At 33.8% G+C, this 23,078-nt stretch overlaps 3 protein-coding genes across 4 annotated transcripts in view; 2 read left to right on the top strand and 1 right to left on the bottom strand.

The window, feature by feature from the left end:
- The first annotated feature begins 882 nt into the window (after positions 1-882).
- Positions 883-1,931, top strand: LOC123010065 (spidroin-2-like). Its single transcript, XM_044406741.1, has 2 exons — positions 883-1,725; positions 1,884-1,931. Exons 1-2 carry the CDS (start codon positions 883-885, stop codon positions 1,929-1,931), a joined length of 891 nt encoding a protein of 296 aa, XP_044262676.1.
- Positions 1,932-2,929: 998 nt separating this feature from the next.
- On the top strand, positions 2,930-6,217 carry LOC123009425 (myb-like protein P). Of its 2 annotated transcripts, none has more exons than XM_044405731.1 (4): positions 2,930-3,073; positions 3,486-3,664; positions 3,714-3,858; positions 3,969-6,217. In XM_044405731.1, exons 1-4 carry the CDS (start codon positions 3,046-3,048, stop codon positions 6,044-6,046), a joined length of 2,430 nt encoding a protein of 809 aa, XP_044261666.1. In that variant the 5' UTR covers positions 2,930-3,045; the 3' UTR covers positions 6,047-6,217. The 2 variants fall into 2 exon arrangements, with proteins under 2 accessions (XP_044261666.1, XP_044261675.1); XM_044405740.1 differs by lacking the exon at positions 2,930-3,073 and having other exon boundaries at positions 3,150-3,664; positions 3,969-4,618; positions 4,706-6,217.
- A 1,543-nt stretch (positions 6,218-7,760) lies between these two features.
- LOC123010379 overlaps positions 7,761-23,078 on the bottom strand; it is a 25,578-nt gene continuing 10,260 nt past the window's right edge. Inside the window, exons 2-6 of the mRNA XM_044407242.1 lie at positions 18,181-18,227; positions 13,239-13,297; positions 11,275-11,451; positions 11,119-11,227; positions 7,761-11,071 (exon numbers count right to left, since the gene is read on the bottom strand). Of these exons, the coding sequence (XP_044263177.1) occupies positions 7,893-11,071; positions 11,119-11,227; positions 11,275-11,451; positions 13,239-13,297; positions 18,181-18,217 (3,561 nt within the window). The 5' untranslated portion in view covers positions 18,218-18,227 and the 3' untranslated portion in view covers positions 7,761-7,892. The remainder of the gene's footprint in view (positions 11,072-11,118; positions 11,228-11,274; positions 11,452-13,238; positions 13,298-18,180; positions 18,228-23,078) is intronic.

Raw genomic sequence — 23,078 nt, 5'->3', positions numbered from 1 at the left:
GTTTTTTCCTCGGTGTTAACTGAGATAATCTCGGGACTTGTTCGGCCATTTCCTTTATCCTTGCGCCAGACTTATGCAATTTCTGAATTCATCAATATTTTCGGCGAAACAAACAATGTCTCTGGGTAAGACAATTCTCACCATTTCACTACTTTCTACAAACGTAATAAATTGAAAACCATTAAAGGTTAGATGAGGAAAGGAGGAAGATGGGTTTCTCATGGCTGGGTGTGGGGTAAAGTGACATTTTTGGTGTTTTAACTGTTCTATTACGTAAAAATGCAGAATTGGAGGACGCGGAGACAACTCAATTAAAAAATACAATAACCTGTCATTATCTATGCAAATTTGATGGTTCAAGGGGACATTTGTTATGAAAGCGTTAAATCGGTGAGAATCGTGCAAAAACCTTGGAGATTTTTCATTAAGATTCACCGATTAATTAATCATGCATGTAAGAGCACAAACAAAATTCTAATTATCTCAATTCACTCTCTTATTTAGACAATTAAATTTTTATCACTCTTTAAGCGATTTCCGGAGAAACCGGTGAACTATTGGAAAGTGTCTTTGTCAAATAGTAGGTGTGTAGTTCTTATTTATTCAAAGATTCTCTCTATGAGCAATCCTCCTCTAAATACCAAACGTCAAACCCATTATCATTTTTATTATGACTGTCTAAAGGTGACGGCCACTTCAAAATCTTCATTTGAAACATCTCTGATAAACAACTTTTAACAAATTGCTCCTCATGAATAAATCGCACAAATAAAACTTAATCAAGTAACAAGAGCCGCTTTGACACACCGGAAACTCCCAATTAACTCCTTGCCAAGTCAACTTCACATTTTTCCACTTCAGTTTCAATCCAAACTTGCAACAATGCGTTTCAAAATCGCCCTTTTGCTCATTTTACTCGCCACAACTCTAATCGAGTCAAAAAGATCACGAGGCCGGAGTCGCGGTTCTTCGTCCGGTGGTACGGGCTTCTGGACCCGGAAAAAATCCAACGAAGGCAAGGCCAAAACTCCGGGAAGTCAACCGGAAATCAAGAAGGAGACATCGCAAGTGCAGCAAAGCGCCCCCACCGGAAACTCCGGGCGGCCCATTGGCTGGAATGTGGACAACAACTCACCGGTGAAGAAGCAAAATGTCAACCCGGCCCACACGGCCAGTGCGCCGTACCCCCAGCAAAACTCCGGGGTTGGACAACCCGCTCCGGGAGGATACAATTATGGACAAAGCCCGGCTGGTGGGTACAATGGACAACACGCTCCCGGAGGTTACAATCCGGGTTACCAAGCTGGTGGTTACAATTATGGACAACAAACTCCCGGAGGTTACCACGCCCCTGGCGGTTACAATTATGGACAACAAACTCCCGGAGGTTACAATCCGGGTTACCAAGCTTCTGGGGGTTACCACGCTCCAGGCGGTTACAATTATGGACAACAAACTCCCGGAGGTTACAATCCGGGTTACCAAGCTCCTGGAGGTTACCACGCTCCTGGCGGTTACAATTATGGACAACAAGGTTACAATCCGGGTTACCACTCTTCCATGGGGGGTTACGGCGGTTACTCCGGCGGCATGTTTGGTAACAAATATGGCGGTTATGGAGGTTATGGCGGTTATGGGATGAAAAAATCCGGGGGTTTCTTCGGTAAACACGCATTTAGGAATGTTTTAGGTGGCCTTTTCGTCTGGTATTTAGTCTCAGGCCTTGTAAGTAAACCTTATAAGGTATATAATTATTACAACCAACCTAAAGATGTTGTCCAACAAGAAATAACACTACCAGCAAACGTTTTAACCTTGTGTAATGAAAATGCTACCAATATTTGTGTACCAGGAACTGTGGCTATTTGTACCAACGATAACAGGATTTTGTGTGTCACAAGTATGACGTCGGCGAGTCCTTGTCAGGATAATAATGGCGCTTTGTGTGTCAATAGTACCATTCCTTGCATTGACACGAATGATCCTTTATGTCAAAATAAAACCAGTGGTGGTAACACAACAACAGTAAACTTACCTTGTTTTACAAATATGACACTTGATTCGTTACAATCAAGTAATATTACGTTACCACAGAGTGATGGTAACAAGTTTTGTGTTACCACAATGGCGGTACCTGACCCGTCCATGCCTCCAATGAATGTTACAGAAGAAACCACAAATTCCACACTTGTGAATGGGACGCAAAATCCACCCATGTTATACCCTCCACCCCCAATTCCGGGCAATGGGACGCAATACCCGTCCATGTGGTACCCGCCCCCACCGCCAATTCCCGGCAATGGGACGCAATACCCGCCCCCGCCGTATTGGGGGTACGCACCCGGATTCTACCCTCCACCCCCTTACTGGGGTCCACCCCCAATGAATGTAACACCGCCGGAGAATAGTACCGAAGTTGCTACAACTGAGGTAACCACAGTCGCGTCGTGATAACCTAGTCTTAGAATTATTTATTCCCCATGTATACTAGACAGTACAAAGAAATAAAGATTGAAAACAGATCACGTTTTATGATTGCAATCCTTAGAATTCTGTCTAGGTCCAAGGCTTAACAAAGTCTTCTTCTTGTGTTTCGAGTTATTAAAATAATTGTGATGAGGTGACCTTTGCTACAGTTAGACTTGTAAATCCTTGGTTGAATCCGCATTCTAACTCCTAAACGTGTTCACACGGGAATGATCTCCTGTCCTAGAAGAAAAAATCACGATTCTTGTGCGACCTTAATGTTGCACTTTCACTCTTCTTCGATCTAGTGAACTTTTCGAGTGTCACTAAGCTTTTGAACAATGATTCCATGAAATTTTTGCAAAAACGTTCGAAATGCCAGTTATTTTTATCAATATGATCATCGCCGGCCTTGAGATCATCCTCTACGAATTCTTAAGCGGATTGTAGAAACCGAGAGTGTTTTTCTCTGGGTCGGCGTCCCCCCGACTCACCTCAGCCCCTCTTCGGAGGACATCCTTTCACTAACATCTTCAAGACACATCAAGTGATTCTTCAGTCATTCAGTGGCTTACCAACATGAAGGGTGTCAGTTTTATTTTCATAGGTGAGTAGAAAAAAGTGGTAGTGAACTTGGAAGTGTTGTGAAAAAATTGTGATTTTCAAATTTTGGAAAAATCGCGATTTTCCCACGGTGTTACAACAGAGAAAAAGCGAGCGTAACAATGGTGCACAAAGTTATATAATAATATGTAACGACTTGAGAAAATTCTCTAAATTGTGCGACCCATTTAGATGAAAATCTTGCAACAATGCAACTTAATTAATTAATTTACACACATGATTGGCGCTGTAACACTTAATTCGAGTAATTTAATTGCAAATTTTTTATATCTTAAATTAATTTTGCTGTCAAATGACGACTTTATTAATAGCTATCGCAACCATCTCTTGAATAATTTAGCGGTGTTGCATAATGAGCCTTGAGATTCCACACTCCCGGATTTATTTTTTTTCAGGCCTTTTGGGCTTCTCCTGCGCCCAATTTTTGAACAACCGCCCTTTCCCGACCTACAGTCTGGAGAACATGCCTGATACGGAGTTTTCCTGCCGTGATAAAATCCTCGGGGGCTATTACGCCGATGTGGACACCATGTGCCAAATGTTCCACATTTGCGTCAAAGTGGCCGGAGTTGGGGTAATTTCCGGTTTTGGGTTCAAACAGTGGGGTAAATGAGTGATTGCAGATTCAAGATTTTCGGTTTTTGTGTCCCAATGGGACGGCTTTCGACCAAGATCACCAGATTTGCGCCGAATGGGAGGACGTGGACTGTGATGCTTCCACTTTGTATTATTCTAGCGACAATTTTGACCTTTACCGCATCGGATCAGGTAACTTTCACTTTGTTGCATCTCCTGCCTGAGGCTGATATTGCACATGGCATGCGCAAATGTTACGAAAAACGACGACATTTTTAGCCTAGTTTTGAACTGGTTTTCAGGTTTTGAATCAAAAGCGGTGAAGTATGGGGAAGATGAAGAAACGTTTGCGTTGCAAAGAGCTGAAACTGGTGACGCGAGACTCAATCGGGAACATCAAGCCCAGAGGGTTAATCAGCAAAAGGAACAAGCCTTCAGGAAAAACAGACCCCAAAACAACAACAACAACAACAACGACAGGGAAATTTTCAAAGGGTCAAGTAGCTCGAATTTCTTCAATAATAGAAACGGCGGAAAAGAAACTGACGACGATTATGACGATAACATCAACGCCAATCAGAACAACGACAACTTCCAGAAGAAGAAGCTGTTGAGGAAACAACACCGAAGACCAGCACAAAACGACAACCAACAAAATCGCAGACCGCAACAACAAAATGATTTCCAGGGTCGGCCACAACAGCAACAAAACAACAATCAACAGCAACAACAAAACAGACCCCGAAACAACAACCAACAGCAGCAACAAAATAACAGGCCCCAAAACAACCAACAACAGCAACAACAAAACATTAGGCCCCAAAACAACCAACAACAGCAACAACAAAATATTAGGTCTCAAAACAATAATTACCCTAATACTAACCAACAACAAAATAACAGGCCTCAAAACAACAATCAACAGCAACAACAAAACAATAGGCCTCAAAACAACAATTACCCTAGTAACAACCAACAACAAAATAACAGGCCTCAAAACAACAATCAACAGCAACAACAAAACATTAGGCCTCAAAACAATAACCAACAACAGCAACAAAATAGTAGGCCACAACAACAACAACCAAACAACTACCAGCAACAAAATAATAGAGCTCAAAACAACAATAACCAACAGCAGCAACAAAATCAACAACAACAATACGTCGAGGCCCAGACCTACAGGCCTAACCGTCCGACCGGCTTTGCCAACAACTTTGCAGGGAGTAGTTACGTGCCTACAACAACCCGGCCTACAACGACAACTTTCCCCGAAACGGTGAAGCCCAGAAATGGGCAAAGACAGTACAACAATGCTGATAATTTCAGACAGAATCAAAATTCTCCGACTCCTTCTTACACATTGAGTACTCCGGCTCCGTTTAAGCAGACCCAACAGTACAACAGTCCTCCAAATAGACAAACAACACAAAACAACAACAACAACGGCCAGTACAACCCAACGACTCAAGTACCGCAAAAGGAAACTGAGAATTACCCCGTGAATTTTCCGAAACAGAATTACAACAAACCGACTGAGAATTACCCTCAGAGAAATCAAGCCCCCAGAAATAACAACAACAACAACAACCAGTTTAATAGTAAACCGACGGAAGTGAACAACCGGAATCAATACACGACTCAAGTACCGAAAGTTACCCAATATAATACCCACTACGACGTTCCTAAAATAAAACCAACGAAACAGAATGACAATTACCCAACCACCCAAATCAAGAATGATTATTCAACCCAATTCAACAAAAAACCAACAACACCATTCAAACAAAACGACAATTACCCCACAACTTTTGCCCCGAAATTCAACAACAACAACAATTTCCCCTCGACGTTTGCCCCACGTACCAACAACGCCTACACCCAAATTTCCCAACAGACAACTTTCTACAATTCGAACAACAACAATCATCAACAACAACACAGCACGCCGAGAACAACCCCATTCACACAATACACCCCAACAGTGCCCAAAATCACCTCAACTACCCCTGTTGCGAGATCGAACCGTTTCGATGAAACGCAATACGACGATGGCTCCTACAACCCCAAATATGACCGGAATGAGGACGAGTTTTTGAAAACAGCCCATAGTCAAAACATTGCTAGCAGTCGAAATGAGTACTCAAAATCGACCAAAAACGCACAACAATCAACGCAAAAACCTCAATATGAGTCGCCGAGACCCTTCTCCGTGAGCCCAAATACCCCGAAAGCGACAGATTTTCCCAAATCGACCCCAAAACCGGTCAAAAAAGTTAAAGATGTGAGCTACGATTATGCCTACTATGACACGAATGTGGGCAGTGAGCCCGAATATGAGATTGATACCGAAATTAAGAAAGCAAATGTAAAAAATTAGGGTAGTTTTAAGTTAGTTGTTTGTTTTTTAAGTCTGTTTTAATTTTATTGTACGCAGTGAACAGTATTTTTGTATCGACCAGATGAAAATTCGTAACTTTATTCTAATCTAAGGTTGTACATATTGTATTATTTTATTAACTGAGTAAAGTACTGTTATATAAAACTGAAAGCGGTTACCTCATTTGGCCTTTTTTCCACTCTTCCGGCAAGTTTTTTTTTACTTTTTAGATTTCAGTTTTAGCGAAACAAAATTTTTCTTTCACATTGTTTTTCTTCTTTTTATTTTACACTACTCCAAAAATTAAAGAAACAAAAAAATTTCTTAAATTTGATGTAACATCGAAAAATTATCTGGAGCTTTAAGCTTCTAGTTTTGAGATTTTTTAGCAAAAATTTTGCTAGTTATCACACAATCCCTTTTTTTGTTAAGTCAATGCATAGGCCGGATAGCATGTTTGTTCACCTTTTTTATGCTTTTTTCATATTCTCTTTACGTCAATTTGTCGCTGAGATATCTAATTTTAAATGAAAAAGGATCCTTTTGTCTTTGATTATTGATATCTCAGCAACCAATGACCACACAGAGAATATAAGGGTAATGTCAAAATCTGGAATAAATGTCTTACAAAATTCTTTTATTGGTTTCTGAAAAATATTTTTTTTTTCACCCAACATTGTTTTAAAGAAAAGAGAAAAAAATAACTTTTTACGTTGTTTTAGTAAATCTACCACGTGTTCACTAATATTGATAGGGAGACTAATGTTTTTAGGTATTTTTACACCTTAATGTACCCCTCATTTCCTTGTAAATTTTTAAATCGTTTTCTAGGACCAATTGATCAAAATTTTCCAAAAGAATTAAAGGAACAATAATTATACATATTATTTCTGAACATTGTCTTATCTTCGTCAAAATGAGAAAAACGTTTTTTTTTCAGATTTTTTACAATTTTGCATGAGTTATTAGTTAAATTTGAAAAAAAAATTAAAAAAAAATTAAGCAGTATTGTTTCTTAAATGTTTTAACAGTTTCCAAAAAAAATAAAAAATTTTGTTTAAATTTTTTTTAGCAAATAACTAATTCGAAATTGTAGAAAAAGGCGATAAAAAGTTGTTTCTTTCATTTTGATAAAAATTAAGCAATGTTCAGAAACAATATGTGCAATTGTTCTTTTAATTCTTTTGCAAAACTGTTGAGGATCATGTAAGATACTTATTCCAGTTTTTGACACTACCCTTATATTCTCTGTGTCGTCATTGGTTGCTGAAATATCGATGATCAAAGACAAAAGAATCCTTTTTCATTTAAAGTCAGATATCTCAGCGATATATTGACGTGAAAATAATATGAAAAAAGCATTTTAGAATTTTTTTCTCGCGCTATTACTTAGGATTGCATAATTACCGTAGTACAGAAAAAAAATTTGCAAAAAGATAGAAACTAGAAACTTAAAGCTTCTTAATGCATTTTTTTTAATCTAGGTACGACCATGTTTCAATGAGTTACGGCTTTTCAAAAATCACCAAAAAATTTAGGAAAACTTTTTGTTGCTTTAATTATTTGAAGTGGTGTAGTTTTCATTAATTTCAGTAGCAATAATTACCAAAAGAAATATATTAGCACTTTCTTTTCTTGTTTATTCAATCTATACCAAAAAAGAGTATTTTTGTGACTTTTCTTTTCTTTTTTTCTGTTTTAAAAAACACCGGTAAAAATTTAACAAAATAGTTTATTGATTTAATTTAATTATATTAATCTATGAGTATTCATAACAATTCTTCAGTAATAATTACAAAATTGATTTAGGCTAATAGGACGCGATCGTTACCTAAGAGAGCAATATTTACAAACACCTTTGGGGCTTCTCCTTTGTACAGATGAGTTTCTCATCGTCGAAATAAGTCCCCAAATCACACACAAACTTCATATCTAACAGCTGATTCTTCGTGTACCCCGAAGTACAATAATGGAAAAGCCTACAGTCTCTCGGATCCGAATAAAACTTATTAATCGCTTTCCCGAAGCAATTAAAAATGAACGACTTGAGTTTCCCCTTCCTCACGCTTAATTTATAAGTCATTGAGAGAGGGGTCGTGTGGAGGGACTCTTTGGCCGATTCGGCTTGAGTTGGGTTGGCACTTTTGAACAAGGGGGCGTCGGTTGGGGGGACTTCTTCTGAGGGTGAGGTAGCGACAAGTTCAGTGGTGGTTAATTGACTTGTTAGGGAGTTTGAGTCGATTTCGTCTTCGAGAGGAGGTTTTCGTCTTGTGGGGCGAGATGTGAACAATTCGGTACTAAATCTATGTCTAGGGTTTGGTCGACGGTAACTTCTAGGGCGGGAAGGGCGAATCCTGCGATGGGCACTTCGCCCACGAGGGATACTCAAAGACTCGGTGGTTGCTTGAGCAGGGGTCAAGTTTGGTGACTCAGGACTTACGTCTAAATCGGGTGAAGTACTAGGATTAGTACTCGTGGTAACAATTAAGTGATTTTCGGTAGTACTAGAACTGGTACTAGTAGGTGAAAATTCGGGTTCAGTCTCAGTTGGGCCCATATTGGTGGTAGCAAAAGTCGTTTTTTCGCTTTCGTGCAAGTAGTCTTTCGGAAATTCGGTCGAAAGAACTTCTGTTGTTGTTTCAGTTTCAGGCTTGTGTAACACTTCTTCAGTTTCATTCTTCTTTTCTTCTGAAACTTCTACTTTTGGCAAAACCTCGTCTTCATTCTCTGAAACTTTAGGTTTGGGCAAAACTATTCCTTCACTTTCTTTTTCTTCAATTAAATCAACTTGTGTCACTTCCGTAATTGTTTCAGTCGTTTCATGAACCACTTCTGTAGTCTTTTCGACAATATTGTCTTCAAAAATTTCTTCGGTTGTTGTGTCTACCGAAATTTCAGTCACGGAATCTTCACTAACTTGAGCAACATTTTCAACTTTTGGTGTCGTAACGTTGGAATTTTCTTCCAAATTGATGTCATCAAAATCCCCGCTTCTTGCCTCCAATTTATCTTCTTTCTCATCCTCTGAAAGTATTTGGAGGTCATCTAAATTCTTCGTTTCTTCAGTAACTGCTGACGTTTCAGAAACTATTTGCGTTTCATCCAAATTCTTTGTTTCTTCTTTTGTGTCTTCAGTAACTGTTGACGTTTCAGAAATTGTAGTCGTTTCTTGGCTCAAATCCTTGGTTTCATTTTGAGTTAGAAGCGCTTCTTCTTTTGCATCAACTGCGGACGTTTCAGAAACAACCTGAAATTTGTCTTCTCTTGTTGCTTCTTCAGAAACAGTTGTTGTTTCTAAATCTTCCAGTGAAGGTGATTCAGAGTCTATTTGCGTTTCTTCTTTCAGGTCTAGTGTTTCTTCATTATTTGTTGTTGTTTCTAAAGTATCTTCTTTTACTGGTCTTAAGGTTGTTTCTTCAATATCCTCCTTCATACTCGTTGTTTCTAACGTTTCTTCTTTTACTGGTTTTGTAGTCGTTTCTTCAATATTCTTCTCAGAAATTTCAACAACTCGTGATTCTTCTTTCAGAGTCGTTTCTTTCATTTTCAGCTCTTCTTTTGGTACCACTGTTGTGGTACTACTCCTCCCTCGCCCTCTCCTCCTCCAATACGACGCTGAGTACTTTGGTTCACTTTCAGAAACTTTTTTATATTGGGTACGACCCCTGCCTCGTGTCCTTCTTGTCGTACTAGTGGTACTAGTCGTCGTAGTCGCAACTTGGGGTAAAATCGTAGTTTCCACCCCCGCTCCTTGCGACGCTTCGTAATTATCGTCAACATAGTCTTCAGTACCCACACTTGCAATAGTACTAGTACTAGTTTGAGTGGTACTATTTTTTTCTTTTTCTGTCACACTTAAAACATCTCCAACAATGTTAAACTTACTCTTCCTTTGGAATAAAGCACTTTGCTCAAAATTTTCTTCGGTTTTAGTTGGTGCAACAAGAGGGGCCAACTCTTGGTTTATCTCTGTTATATCTTCAGCATCGATTGGTACTCTAATGGTACTAGTTCTTTGATGGTTTTGGTACCAGTCAAACAAAAATTTCAAAACATCGACTGCTTCTTGCTCATTTTTGATCACTTCGGAATGATTGACTTGTCTTTTGCGTCTCTTGGTCTTGATTTTGGGCACGTCATGGTAAAATGGGTCCAAGACCACGTCATGGTCCTTGTACTCGTCGTAGGTTTTCGGTGATTGCTCCAATAGAGGCGTTACACCGATGGTACCTAAAGAATAGTTGAGTCTTCGCCCACTAGCATCGCTAACACTAGCACTAGCACTAATTATGATTCTGGGTGGTTGATGCTCATTGGTGTATCGTTTGGTCTCAATATGGTGGCCTAAACTAAACGGTGCTGGTGAACTAAACGTCAAAGGTGGCAGTGTTGGTAGCAATGGTACTGGCAATTGGACCCTTTGAGGCTTCTCAGTATGATACTGGTACTGAGGCTTGACATAAGTCGTCCGAAACGTCGTTGGTTCCTTATATACGTGTTTCCGGGTTGTCGCCCTTTCAGTGGTTTTGAACTGATCCCGGAACTGCCCATGCTGGAAACTCGCGTGATGGTACTGATAATTATGTGGTACTTTCTCAGTCTGATGGTACGTGAATCCATAATTGATATCAGCTGGGGTGGCCGGTGGTTTGGTTTTTTGAGTCGACGAGACCGGCCGTTGGGTGTTTGGTACCACCCGGAGGATATCATCCTTATCACTACCATAAGTGGTATGCGTGGTCACTACCACCTTCTTATTGTCACTGAAGACTTGCTGATGGTAGGAGACCGGTTTCCGGATATTAGGCGGCGCACCCGGATTGAGACTAATATTGATTTCTTCCGGGTTAAACCGGATGTCTGTCTGACCGGAAATCGGGAAATGGTGCGATGATATGACTTTGGTGGTCACAGTAGGCACTGGTGTTGTAAAATACGTCCGGGTTGTTTTGGGTTTTGGGCGTGGAGTTGTTGTTGTTGTTGTTGTCGAAGCCTTGATTATGATTGGAGGATCAGTTTCGCTTTCTGTAATTAAAACATTAATTAACTGTAATTAATACGAGAGGACTAACCTTCCAAAACACTGGGTTGGGTGTTTCCGTACAGTTCCAGATTGAGACTATAGAACTGTTCAGATTTTGAGCAATCAACTTCATCGATTCGTTCACAAACTCGAGTTTCCTGCAAGAATTAACTGTGATTTGTGATGGTTGAATTGTGGGTGGTACCTGGTCAAAAACGGTCCCATTGAGGCACAGAAACCGGATGTCCATGGGTTCGTCCAGCTGCCCAATGGTACAAACATGGAACATTTGGCAATTGGTCTCCAAATCGGCATAGTACCCTCCTATTACTTTCCCAACGCAGGAGAAATTCGTATCGGGGAGGTTATCAAAGTCCAAAAACTGCAAATAGCGATGATTAGAATCGGTCCTCGAGTAGAGCTTTTAGCCCAGTCAAATTAGATAAAAATAGGGCGATCGGTGGAAAAAAATCCTGGAGAGTTGAAATTTTTTTAAACGCTTTCTCTATTCTTGGGTAGACATATATCAAAAGTTCCCGAAGGTGGGGGCGAGCTCGAGGAGGGGGAGGGGGCTAAAAGTGTCTTTTTTTGTTTTTTTGCTTATATCTCGGAAACTATTACTCCTAACGGTTTTTGTCTGCTTATTAAAATTAAAGCCTACAAAATTTCCTACCAAAATGGTTCTTTGCATTTTTGTTGTAGGACTAACTGTAAGCGAGTTATAGGGCTGACAAATAACATCATTTAAAAAAATGTGCTTTATCCGCATTTAAAATAGAATTAATCTTGTGATTTGAAAAAACTGAAAGCAAAGTGAATTTATTGGGTGCAACACTTCATAAGAGAGTCTATAAAGTCTTCCGAGTCGTCCTCATATGCTGCATCTTCGTCTTCAACTTAAACATTGAAAACCGAATTACAGTCTTGTTCAGTACAATATTAATAAATAGATGATTTAATATCGATGATTTGAATAAAGCTTACAGTAAATTGAATGTATTGGATAAATATTAAATGTTGATTTTCATAAAGTGTCGTCTCAGTGCACTTCTGCACTCTCAAAATTCGAAATTTCATGTTTCTAATTTTGTTTTTAAGCGTTAAACTCTATTTTATTTCGTTAAAATTTGAAAAGTGCACTTCTACACTTTCTATGATATTTTCTAAATTTTATGTTTTTATATCCCTTTAAATGTGAATATCGTTTTATTCACTTAAAAACTAATTTTCGAAAAATCTGATTTTAGTGCCCCTTTACACCTCTAAAGAATTTTATGTTTATATCTTTGTTTAAACATTTACACTCCATTTAACCCCCTTACAGATTGATTCTCTCTTTCATCCAAATTTTTTTTATATCTCCTTTTAAATGTTTACACCCGAGTCACCTTTCAGGAAGACCAGCTTAGTTGAGGAACGCTCTACACATATAAATATTTACCATATCCTAATGAAATGTGCTTCAAAGGATTTTTAATCCAATTTTATGTAGACTCCAAACTTTTGAAGCCTACGGTTAGTCCTACGACAAAAATAAATAGAACCATTTTTGTAGGAAATTTTGATGCAGAAATAGACTTCTAGAGAAAATTCTGCATAAATTACATATAGGATGAGTTTGTATTTATAAACCCTCGTGACTCCCCCTTCCTTTAATCAAGTATTGTACTCAGTAAATTCAATTTACTGTCAGTTTTTTTTTTAATTACAGGACTAATTCTGTTTTAAATGCAGATAAAGCCAATTTTTTTAAATTAGGTTTTTTCTTCCCTATAACTCGCTTACGGTTAGTCCTACAACAAAAATGCAAAGGACCATTTTTGTAGAAAATTTTGTAAGCTTTAATTTTGATAAGAAGATAAAAACCTATAGGAGTGATAATTTCCGAGATATAAGCAAAAAAACAAAAAAGACACAAAAAATCCAACTCTCTAGGATTTTTTTCCACCGATTTGTCTAATTTGACTGGGCTATTTGTGTAACCCTCCCACGAAAAACGAAAGTTAATTAGTTTAATTTATGAATGAGTGAGTCACTTGTGATGGACACCACGCCGCGCAATTGCCCATATCTGCGTCCCCTTGAATTCGCGTGGTTTGGAAAAATGTTTGTTTACATCACGTCCTCCGACACTCCCGTTGGAATATTTCCACGGTGAATAATACTCACGCCAGGTTCCAGAGCAGCCGCGAAGAGGAAGCAGCCCAAAAGGTATAGCCACAGCAGACCTGCAACGAAAAATTCGATATTTCGAAATCGGTATTGTTGTAAAGAAAGTTGTGTGTTGATTCTCACGTTGAAAGAATACGGAAAAAATCCGAATCGTTGTGCAAGCGGAGGCGAAATCAAGCTGGAATCCGAAGGATGATCGCAAATCAATCTCCGCAATGAAATGTAATGAGAATTGGGTCTGGTTTCCTGCGTTCGACCTTTAAGTTGCGAAATTCTGTCGCGGGTAATCCGCCGGTGGATTATTTTTGTAACACGATTCGAATTAATTACTGCTATAGATCAAGGCCGGTATCCCATCTCCGGAACAAAACGAAAAAAGATTATTTCAAAATTTTATCATCTCGTTGACTTATAAAACTGGTCACTACACATAAAAATTCGCTTTTTCTCGTAGCATTGAACTCGAATGATTGTTTAAAAAAAACGCTTTCTTACCATTTATTTCCTATTTTTTCCAAAAATTTTTTTTGTTACTTTATTTTTTTCCTCTGTTTCTTATTCTTACATATTTTGCTTTTTGATGTCAATCTATATGCATTAACAATTTTGTCTCTTATTTATACACAATATTCTTTTTATATTTTGTCTTTTTTTCATTTAATTTAAGAATTTTTTCCTATTTTTTTCAAATTAATTGTGCAATTATTTATTTTTTTACCAATTTTTCATCTATTCTCTAATTTTTTATTTTTATATTCTTCCCATATTTGTCTAACTTTTACTTTTGTTATTAATTTTTTCTGTTATAAGCAATTTTGTTTTGTTTTTGTTTCCTATTCTCATCTTTTTAATTTATTATTCATCTACAGGCGTTAACTGTTTGTTGCTCTTTTTTTCCTTCTTTTTCTATTTTTTCTTTTTATCTCTTTTTTTTTCTACTTACTTTGCAATCGAATTGAAAAGAACAGACATGATAACTAAAACGTTTTAAAACATTAAATTCATTTAATTCAAAATTTCAGGGAGATAAACGAAAAATACTAAAGCTTTTATTAAGTTAAGTTTTAATTAATTTCTGCTATAGATCAAGGCCGGTATCCCATCTTCGGAACAAAACAAAAAAAAATGATTTCAAATTTTATCATCTCGTTGACATATAAAACTGGTAACTGCACACAAAAATTCGTTTTTTCTCGTAGCATTGAACTCGAATGATTGTTTCAAAAAAGGAAACCACTAATTAGATTCTCTTTCCTTAAGTTTGTTTCCGGTCTTGGGCGGTTTAACTTTCCCCAAGTGTCAAAAATTGTTGGTTAATTGTCTTATCGCAGCTTTAGCAAGGTTGAGATATGAGAGATTTGATAATTGACAAAATGAAACCAAGTAATGAGGACGTCGCAAACACTAATAAATCCAATAAACATTAGATTGAAAAGAGAAGAAATTAAACGGAAACGATAAATGAAACTTCAACTGGAAAATTTCAAATTTATCTATTGCAAGAATTCTACTTGAAATTTATTGTCACTTAAATTAAAACGAGTCACACCTAGATTATAAAAATTTTATTAAGCGAGCAAAAAATGTGGAAGACATTGACCTGCAAGTTAATGGTGTGCAAGATTTTTTTCTATACCATCCCATATGAATTCAATAGGACTCAGATCGGGTAATTTAAAAGACATAAAAAGCAAATTTATTGCAGTTTTTTATTAAAAGCATATTTTATTACACAATCAACCCTTTTTCTAAATAATTAAAGTTTGGAAAATACGAGTACAATCTATTTTTTAACTTTGTGTCTTATTCTTATTTATTTTCTCTTGTCAAATCTATGTCAGTTAAATGTCCTTATTTTTACTTTTCTCTGCAAAATATATTTCTATTTTTGCTACCTTTTTTCTTTTCTCTTTTGTCTTTTTTTACTTTCCTTTATTGGTCAACTAAATTATAATTTTTGGTCAAATACGAAAAATGTTTGTTTATTTACAGTAAAAAACACTTTCAAACTATTTATGTCATATTTTTTCCAATAATTTTTTTACTTATTGTTTTGTGTCTCTGTTTCTTATTCTTACATATTTTGCTTTTTAATGCCATTAACAATCTTCTCTTTTATTTATACACAATATTCATTTCCTCCTCTTTCTTTACTTTTTATATTTTGTCTTTTTTTCATTTAATTTTACATTTTTCTTTTTTTTTTTTCAAATTAATTGTGCAATTATTTATTTTTTACCTACTTTTTATCTATTCTCTAATTCCTTTATTTTTGTATTCTTCCCATATTTGTCTATCATTTACTTTTATTATCAACTTTTTTGTTATGTTTTTTTTTGTTTCTATCGTATTTTTTATCTCTTTTTTCTACTTACTTTCCAATCGAATTGAAAAGAACAGAAATAATCACCAAAACGTTTTAAAACATCAAAATCATTTGATGCAAAATTTCAGGTAGATACACGAAAAATACATAAGCATTTATTAATTCTCAATTTTTAAAACGATTCAAACCTATTGTAGTAATTTTGCACGTTTTTCTTCTATTCTATCCCAAATGAATTTAATAGGACTTAAATCGGGTAATTTAGAAGGACATCCCTAGCAAAATCATTGTAGTCCAAGACAAGTTTTTCTTTAAAAGTTTACTTTATTACGCAATCAACACTTTTTCAAAATAATTGGAGTTTAAAAAATACACTTTTGTTAAAAAAAATAATTTAATTTTAAGATTCTGTTAAATATTTTATTCTCTCTTATCTCTGCAAAATATACTTCAACTTTTGCTCTTTTTTTCATGCTTTTCTATGCTGTCTTATTATTATACGGTTTTCAACTTTTTTTTGTTTATGCAATTTGCTCCTTTTTTCCTATTTTTAATTTTCTTCATTTTATTGATCAACAAAATTACAATTTTTTGTCAATTATTTACAATTTTTGTATATTTTTAGTAAAACAATAAAAACGCTATTTTTTAACTGTTCATACATTATTTTTTCAATATGTAATAGGTAAGCAGGTATTTATTTCTTTTCATTTTTAAATTTATTCTCTGTTTTTTATTCTTAGTTTGTTTGCTCGTTGATGCCAATCTGTATGCATTAACGGTCTTGTCTCTTAATTATACAAAATGTGTTTCTCTTTCTTTCTTCAATTTTCTATTTTATCATTTAATCTTTTTTTTTATTACAGTAAATTTAAAGTAATTTATTGTACAACTAATAATTTTTTTAGCTACTCTTTTTATGCCTCTCTTTTTTTCCTTCCTTTTTAATTAAGTTTTTTATCTCTTTTTAATATTTTTTACTTACTTTGGAAACTGAATATCAAATTAAAAACAAGGAAAATGATACTTAAACCCTTTTAAAATTTTAAATTCATTTATAGTAATAAATGAATATAAATAATAAAATTTAGTAAAATTTTAGGTAGAGACACGAGTAATACATAAACTTTTATTGATAATGAAGTGGAGTATAATTTTGCACGTTTTTCTTCTGTTCTGTCCCATATGAATTCAATAGGGTTTAGATCGGGCAATTTTGGAGGCCACTAATGTGGAAAAAACAACTAGGTATGGAAAAAATCTCTTTTTCAAATTCATTTATTGCACAATTTTAGGTAGATACAAGGAAACTTTTGTTAATTCTCAAATTTTAAAACGATTTAAACCTGGATTATAATAATGTAGTGATTTTGCACGTTTGTCTTCTATTCTGTATGAATTCAATACGGTCCAAATCGAGTGATTTTGGAGGCCATTTGGAAAAAAAACACAATTTTTTAATTTTGGATGTCACCATTTCGCGGTAGCTTAATTTACTTTTTGCGTCTTCCTAAAAACTCCCATAATAACAAAGAACAATCCACAGTCCATGACGATGTTCTTCAATTCTTCATGGTTTTCTACACTTGATTTACAACATGCTGTTATGTGTCTCATTGTTGTAATTTTGTTAAATTTGTACTGTCACAACATGTAATTTTACAATTTTCAAGAACAGTTAAAACCGTTTTTCCCACTACAATTTTTTTGTTTTTCTGATTTTAAGAATTCGAAATTAGGTAATTGTTACGTAGTAGTAAAAAATATAGAGCGAAATTATGTCGTGACAATACCATATTCGTGCTTCCTACTTGTCAAGTGGTGTTAAATTTAGCGAAACTTTTTAAACGAAGCACTTTGTAGAACATGATAAAATATGTTCGAAACTCAAAAAAAAAATTGTAACAACTGAAAGGTGGCCTTTCCTTCCACATAAAGTCACAAAAAATTGTTTCCACATATGAAAAAAAAAATCAATTTGAAAAAATAAATTGACAAAATTCTTCTCGACCACAATGGTATTATCTCAAAAGTGGGTCACCACATCCAGTAGGCGTAAATTTCGTTTGATTTACTATTATCAAGTGTCAATCTCCACACTATTATCTCCAATTTAAAACAATAATGAGTGACAGTAATTTATATTAAACGCAATTTTGAAATTTCAGTCGAGACAAGTGGTTAAACAACAATCTAAAACCGGAGCAATTGTAAAAAAATGAATTGAAACCGAATTCAACCAATTCCTTACATTTCCCATTCATTAGAACATTCTAGCACATTCATAATTAACCACATTATGCAACTGTTTATCTCTGGTAGTTTTAGTATCAATTAGGCAAACTATAATTTTCCGAGTGGCTTTCTATTGGCCGGAAAACTCCGGTTTGGCTTTGACCGAATTGGCCGAAAAGCGGCCTAAGGCGGAGACTGTCGTTGCAGTTATTTCCTCTAATTTTAGTCCGAATGCAAATTGCACGTTACGCAACGCGTGTTAATTACGGTCAGTAACGGTGCGTGAAACGGCCTTAACGTATTTTTCGAACTTGAATGTTGGCCAGTTTGTACACTCGACTGAGCACGGTGATAGAAAAAACGCCGGAGAAAACTCACCTCGGAGATAAATTGGCTTCATGATGGCGTCGGGCATCGCTAAGCCGCTGAAACAAGAAAATCTATCAAAAAATCGATGTTTTAAAAACTCAACTTTCCATTTTTTGTTTCGTACTTAAAATGTAAGTTTTGTTTTCTTTTAGAAACACTTTAATATTTTTTATTTTTGATCCCTTTTTTGTTTCGATTTTTTTTTATTTAGTTAGTTTTTTTGGCAAATCTATGTTTTAATGTTTTAATTTTTGTACCTATTTTTATTTGATATTTTTTTTGTATTATTTTTTTTTATTAGAATTTTTATTTTCATCATTTCATATTCATTTTCCTCATCATTTTTTGCCTTTTTTACGAGAAATGCACCGTTATTTAGGTTTTTCCTCTGTTTACTTACTTTACTTCATTATACTAAATAAAATTCAGGCTTTTCTTCAATAAAATGCAGATCTTGAATATACTGAACAAAAATTAAGTTTTCCTTATGGTACTTCAGGTCAAGTTTTCTCTCAAATGCTCATTTTAATATAACTAACGTTTTTTAAATCATCGTCTGCTTCTTATCTTTCTTTTTATACTTTATTTTCTCTATATCTGTTTCTTTTTCTTTATATTATACTGTCCTTCTGATCCTATTTCACTTTCTCTGGAATATCTATATTTTTTTAGTAACTTTAATTTAAAGAGTGTTCTTTTTACATAGATGAGACATAAATTACTTTATTTATAACAAATTTGTTTTTTTTTGCTTATCTCTTTGCTTTGATATAATTTTCACCATCAATTGACTGGAATTTTTAAAAAAATTCTGTATATAATTAACATGTCTACCGTTTTTACAGACAAATTTATGTAAATTTATAATATTTTCAAAAATTAAAATAAAAAAACCAATCCAGTTGCTTCATTTTGTGTTTTGTATAAAAAAATAAATTATTCTAGTTATAATCACAACATTTTATTTGCTTACCTTTTTTGTAATATTAAAAAAAAATCTAATTTTAGTGTTATCAACAAAAACATGACATGTCAAGAGTTTTAAGCTCTTTTAAAGAGCTAAATTTAAGTAAGTTTTTAATGTTAAAAAAAAATAAATCCAGTTGCGACACTTTACCAAAAAACGAGAACTAAATACATTTTGTTTTTTATTTGAAAAAGCGGTTTTCTAATATTTGTGTTTCTGTTTCTTTATATTTTTTCCTCGCTGTTTTTATTTTACGTCACTTTCTTTTGTTAATCTTACATTTTTTTTCTTTATTTTTGCATATCTCTACAAAATATACCTATTTTCTTTTCTTTTTGTTTTACTTTGCTTTTTCCTATAGTTTTTTTTACATTTTTAATTTCAAACGTAACATTTTTGTTTACTTTTTTTTATCCATCGCTTCTTTGTTTTTTACTTCTTCATAACAACATTTTTTAGGTGAATTATTCTTATTATACCAATATTCGTATTCATATTAATGTGCATCAAGTAGGTTGTAGAAGTCTAAATGCGTCTTCAATTTAGGCCAATTCACACAAAAATTGTCACTGATGTCATTCATAAAAAATTTAGTCACATTAATAATGCCTAAAAAATTTTTCTTTGTCACCCTATGCTAATACGTTGTTAATTTTAATTATTTTTTAATATTTCAAAAACTGGGGTACACATATTTATTTAAGAAAATAATTTTTGGGAAAAACTGAGGTTAAGATTGTTTGCATTTTCACATGATTGTCATCTTAAAATCATCCCTTTCAACAAGTACTTCGATGCACATTAATATAAAAACTCTCTAATAAGAAAAATATATCTTTCTTTTTTTATAACCACCTCTTCATCCTTACCTTACGTTAAAACAAAATTTCTTAAATATGTTATCATTTTAATCTTTTTGCTTCTTTTGTCTCTTTTTCTATTTTCTTTTTATAGGTTTTATTAAAATTATCTGATAAATTTAACTGCAAAATTGTTTAATTTTTTTGTCTAGTTTTCATTATTGCCTCATTTATGCTTAGCCCTTTTTGTTTACTCAAACCGCTCCTTTCTCTTTTATTTTACTTCAACAAAGAATTTTTTTATTCTTTTTCTTTCTTTGTAATAACTCATAACTCTAATAATAATAAGTAATTGTTTTTCCTTTTACAATAATTTTCTTTGAATTTCATGGCCATCTCTTTTTGCTTTTTTTGTTTTTTTTTCTATTTTAATTTTTTTAATAAAATTTATTTATTTTGTAATTTATTTAGTTTTTTATCTGCTCTCATTTTTCTTCTCTTCTCCCTTTTTTGTTTTTGTTGTCTTTAATATCCGTTTCTTGTTCTGATTTTGCATTTTTTTTTCTTTTCCCTGTTTTGACAAAATTGTTTTCTTCGCAAAAACACACTAATAAATAATTTGCCTCCTACGAAAGCACCCAAGAACGAAAAATAATGTGTTACACATTTGGTTTGGAAACCGCTCCAGTTGAAGGTCTCAAAATCGGAATTAAAAATTGCTTTCACCGGGAGGCCTTAACATATCTGGAACGAGACATTCACCCATATGTGGGTGCTATTTCGCTGACCATTGCGTAACACAACAATAGGCGAAATAATAGCTTCTGGTGGCGTTATTAATTATGATAATGCGAGTGAACAGATAGGATCTTAAATTTTTAATGTCACTGGATTTGAGTCGAGACCATCCGTAACGCACGGCCTTCGAGCGCTTTTATTAGAGCATGAATTGGACGAGTTTCTATACCATCGAGGAGAGGAAAATCAAAGATTCACCTTCGGAGGAAAATAACATAAGTCAAGTGGTGCAATAAGAGTTATAGATGACGTTTATGTGTTTATACACTTGCTGAGTCGAGAAGAATAAGATGTTACGTCTTCAATTATTTCAAATATTCGAGATTACGAGATTTGAGAAAATTAATAATCGACTACTTGACACGAGAAGAAAATTCGTGCCACTTGGAACTAATAATTTTCTTTGGAAGAGAAAGTGCAATGGATTCGACTAGATTATATCATTTCTTACAAACAGCGAATTTCACGGCTGCTTTATTGCAATTTTTTATTAAATAATACAGGGTGTCCTAGCGAATTAAAAAGTCCATGGTGACCTTTATATGGTAAAAAAAAATTATATGGGACATTGATAGATACTAATCTAGTCTATCGCCTAAAATTATTTTCAACTATACATTACAAACTTGTGTTTTTTTAAATAAAACACCATATGTTTTTTAGCATTTTTCGATGTAGATTTTTATGACAATGTTTTTAAACTAAACTTTTATTTGTCGATTTTGTTTAGTTTTAAAACTAAGACGGTTTTTTTGCACTTTAAAAAAAAATAACGCAAAAACTAAGACATCTAGAAATATTTTTTTACTACCGCAAAGAAAAAGGTACAAGCTATAAGGTTGTAACATTTTTTTAGTGTTTCAATAACTTAAAAAATTTAAATAATACACCATACTTATTATTTTTGCATATAAAAGATTGTTAAATTATCTTTCTAAAATTATTTACTTTTAGGTGTTTATAATCAATAACTAAAAAAAAATTTATTAAATTATTTTTTTTATTGTTTCAGTAGCCAAAAAGTGCACAGTTGCACAAGAATGTGCCATCAAATTTTTTTAAGTTAACTTTTAACAAACTTCTTAATTTATTAATCTTTACAAATACAAAACACTAAAAAATTGCTAGGTTTTAAATTCTGTACTTTCTTTTTTGCAGAAGTAAGAAAAAAATTGTTCTAGCTGTCTTAGTTTTTGTGTGGTAAATTTTTAAAAAGTGCATGTTTTCGTCAAAACTAAAAATCAACTAATAAAAGTTTAGCGTAAATCATTGTATTAAAGCTACATCCAAAAATGCAAAGAAACATACGGTGTTTCATTTAAAAAAACACAAGTTTGTATCGTAACTTACTATACAATATATACTATAAAAAAATTTAATCTTCAAGATTTTAAATTTCTCTAATTTTGATATATGTATTTGAAACAACCAAAAACAGGAAAATGAGGGAGTTTTCAGACACTGTTAGAAGAGATTCTCGACTATGATTGTTCAAAAATTAAAAAATTCCACAATCTTAGAATATGAAAATTTCACAAAACCAAAATTTTAAGATTTAGAAATTCGAGAATTTTGATATTCGAGATTCACGTCTGAAAGTCCACATCTCTAATATTTTCAAAAATTGTAAGATTCAATGTCTTGAGGTGGAAGTCTCAATTTTAGAGATCAAACAATGAAATGTTGAAATTCTTTGCTGTTTTATAACTTCTGAAAGTTTCAGGCCTAGAATTTAAGGAATTGTTCAACAATTTTGATATTTTTGTTCAAATCTTGAAGATTTTTCAAAAAAAAACAGTACTGTATTTGTTTCACACAACTTTAGATTTACCGATTTTAAAAATTTGAAGAATTTTTGAAAAACTTAAAAACCGAAATACTGAAATTTCAATAATCTGCTAATTTTTTATCTGTAACAAAATCTTTTTATTAAGAATGCAAACTAGACAGCTGAAATTTTTTCTTAGTTTTTACTCAGATTTTTTGAGGTCTTTGGATTCAAAATCACAAAAAAAATTAAATTAAAGTGACCACATCTCTAATATTTTCAAAAATTGTAAGATTCAATGTCTTGAGGTGGAAAATCTCAATTTTTGAGATCAAACAYAATCAAATGTTGAAATTCTTTGCTATTTTATAACTTGTGAAAGTTTCAGGCCTAGAATTTAATGAATTGTTCAACAATTTTAATATTTTTGTTCAAATGTTGAAAATTCTTCAAAAAAAAACAGTACTGTATTTGTTTCAAAAATTTTAGATTTACCGATTTTAAAAATTTGAAGAATTTTTGATAAACTTGAAAACCGAAATACTGAAATTTCAATAATCTGCTAATTTTTTAT

Source organism: Tribolium madens, unplaced genomic scaffold (assembly GCF_015345945.1).
Source record: "Tribolium madens isolate multiple individuals breed KSU strain unplaced genomic scaffold, Tmad_KSU_1.1 Scaffold_19;HRSCAF=116;Tcas5.2_LG9, whole genome shotgun sequence".
NCBI lineage: Eukaryota > Metazoa > Arthropoda > Insecta > Coleoptera > Tenebrionidae > Tribolium > Tribolium madens.
The sequence above is the reverse complement of the archived record's forward strand: the minus strand, read 5'-3'. Positions and strand labels throughout refer to the sequence as shown.

Bases quoted from the DNA above. Each gene is read 5' to 3' on its own strand.
- LOC123010065 (XM_044406741.1), top strand. From the start codon at position 883: ATGCGTTTCAAAATCGCCCTTTTGCTCATTTTACTCGCCACAACTCTA. The intron at 1,726-1,883 runs GTAAGTAAACCT...CAACGATAACAG, and splicing joins GGTATTTAGTCTCAGGCCTT to GATTTTGTGTGTCACAAGTA.
- LOC123009425 (XM_044405731.1), top strand. From the start codon at position 3,046: ATGAAGGGTGTCAGTTTTATTTTCATAG. The intron at 3,074-3,485 runs GTGAGTAGAAAA...ATTTTTTTTCAG, and splicing joins TGTCAGTTTTATTTTCATAG to GCCTTTTGGGCTTCTCCTGC. The intron at 3,665-3,713 runs GTAATTTCCGGT...GAGTGATTGCAG, and splicing joins TCAAAGTGGCCGGAGTTGGG to ATTCAAGATTTTCGGTTTTT.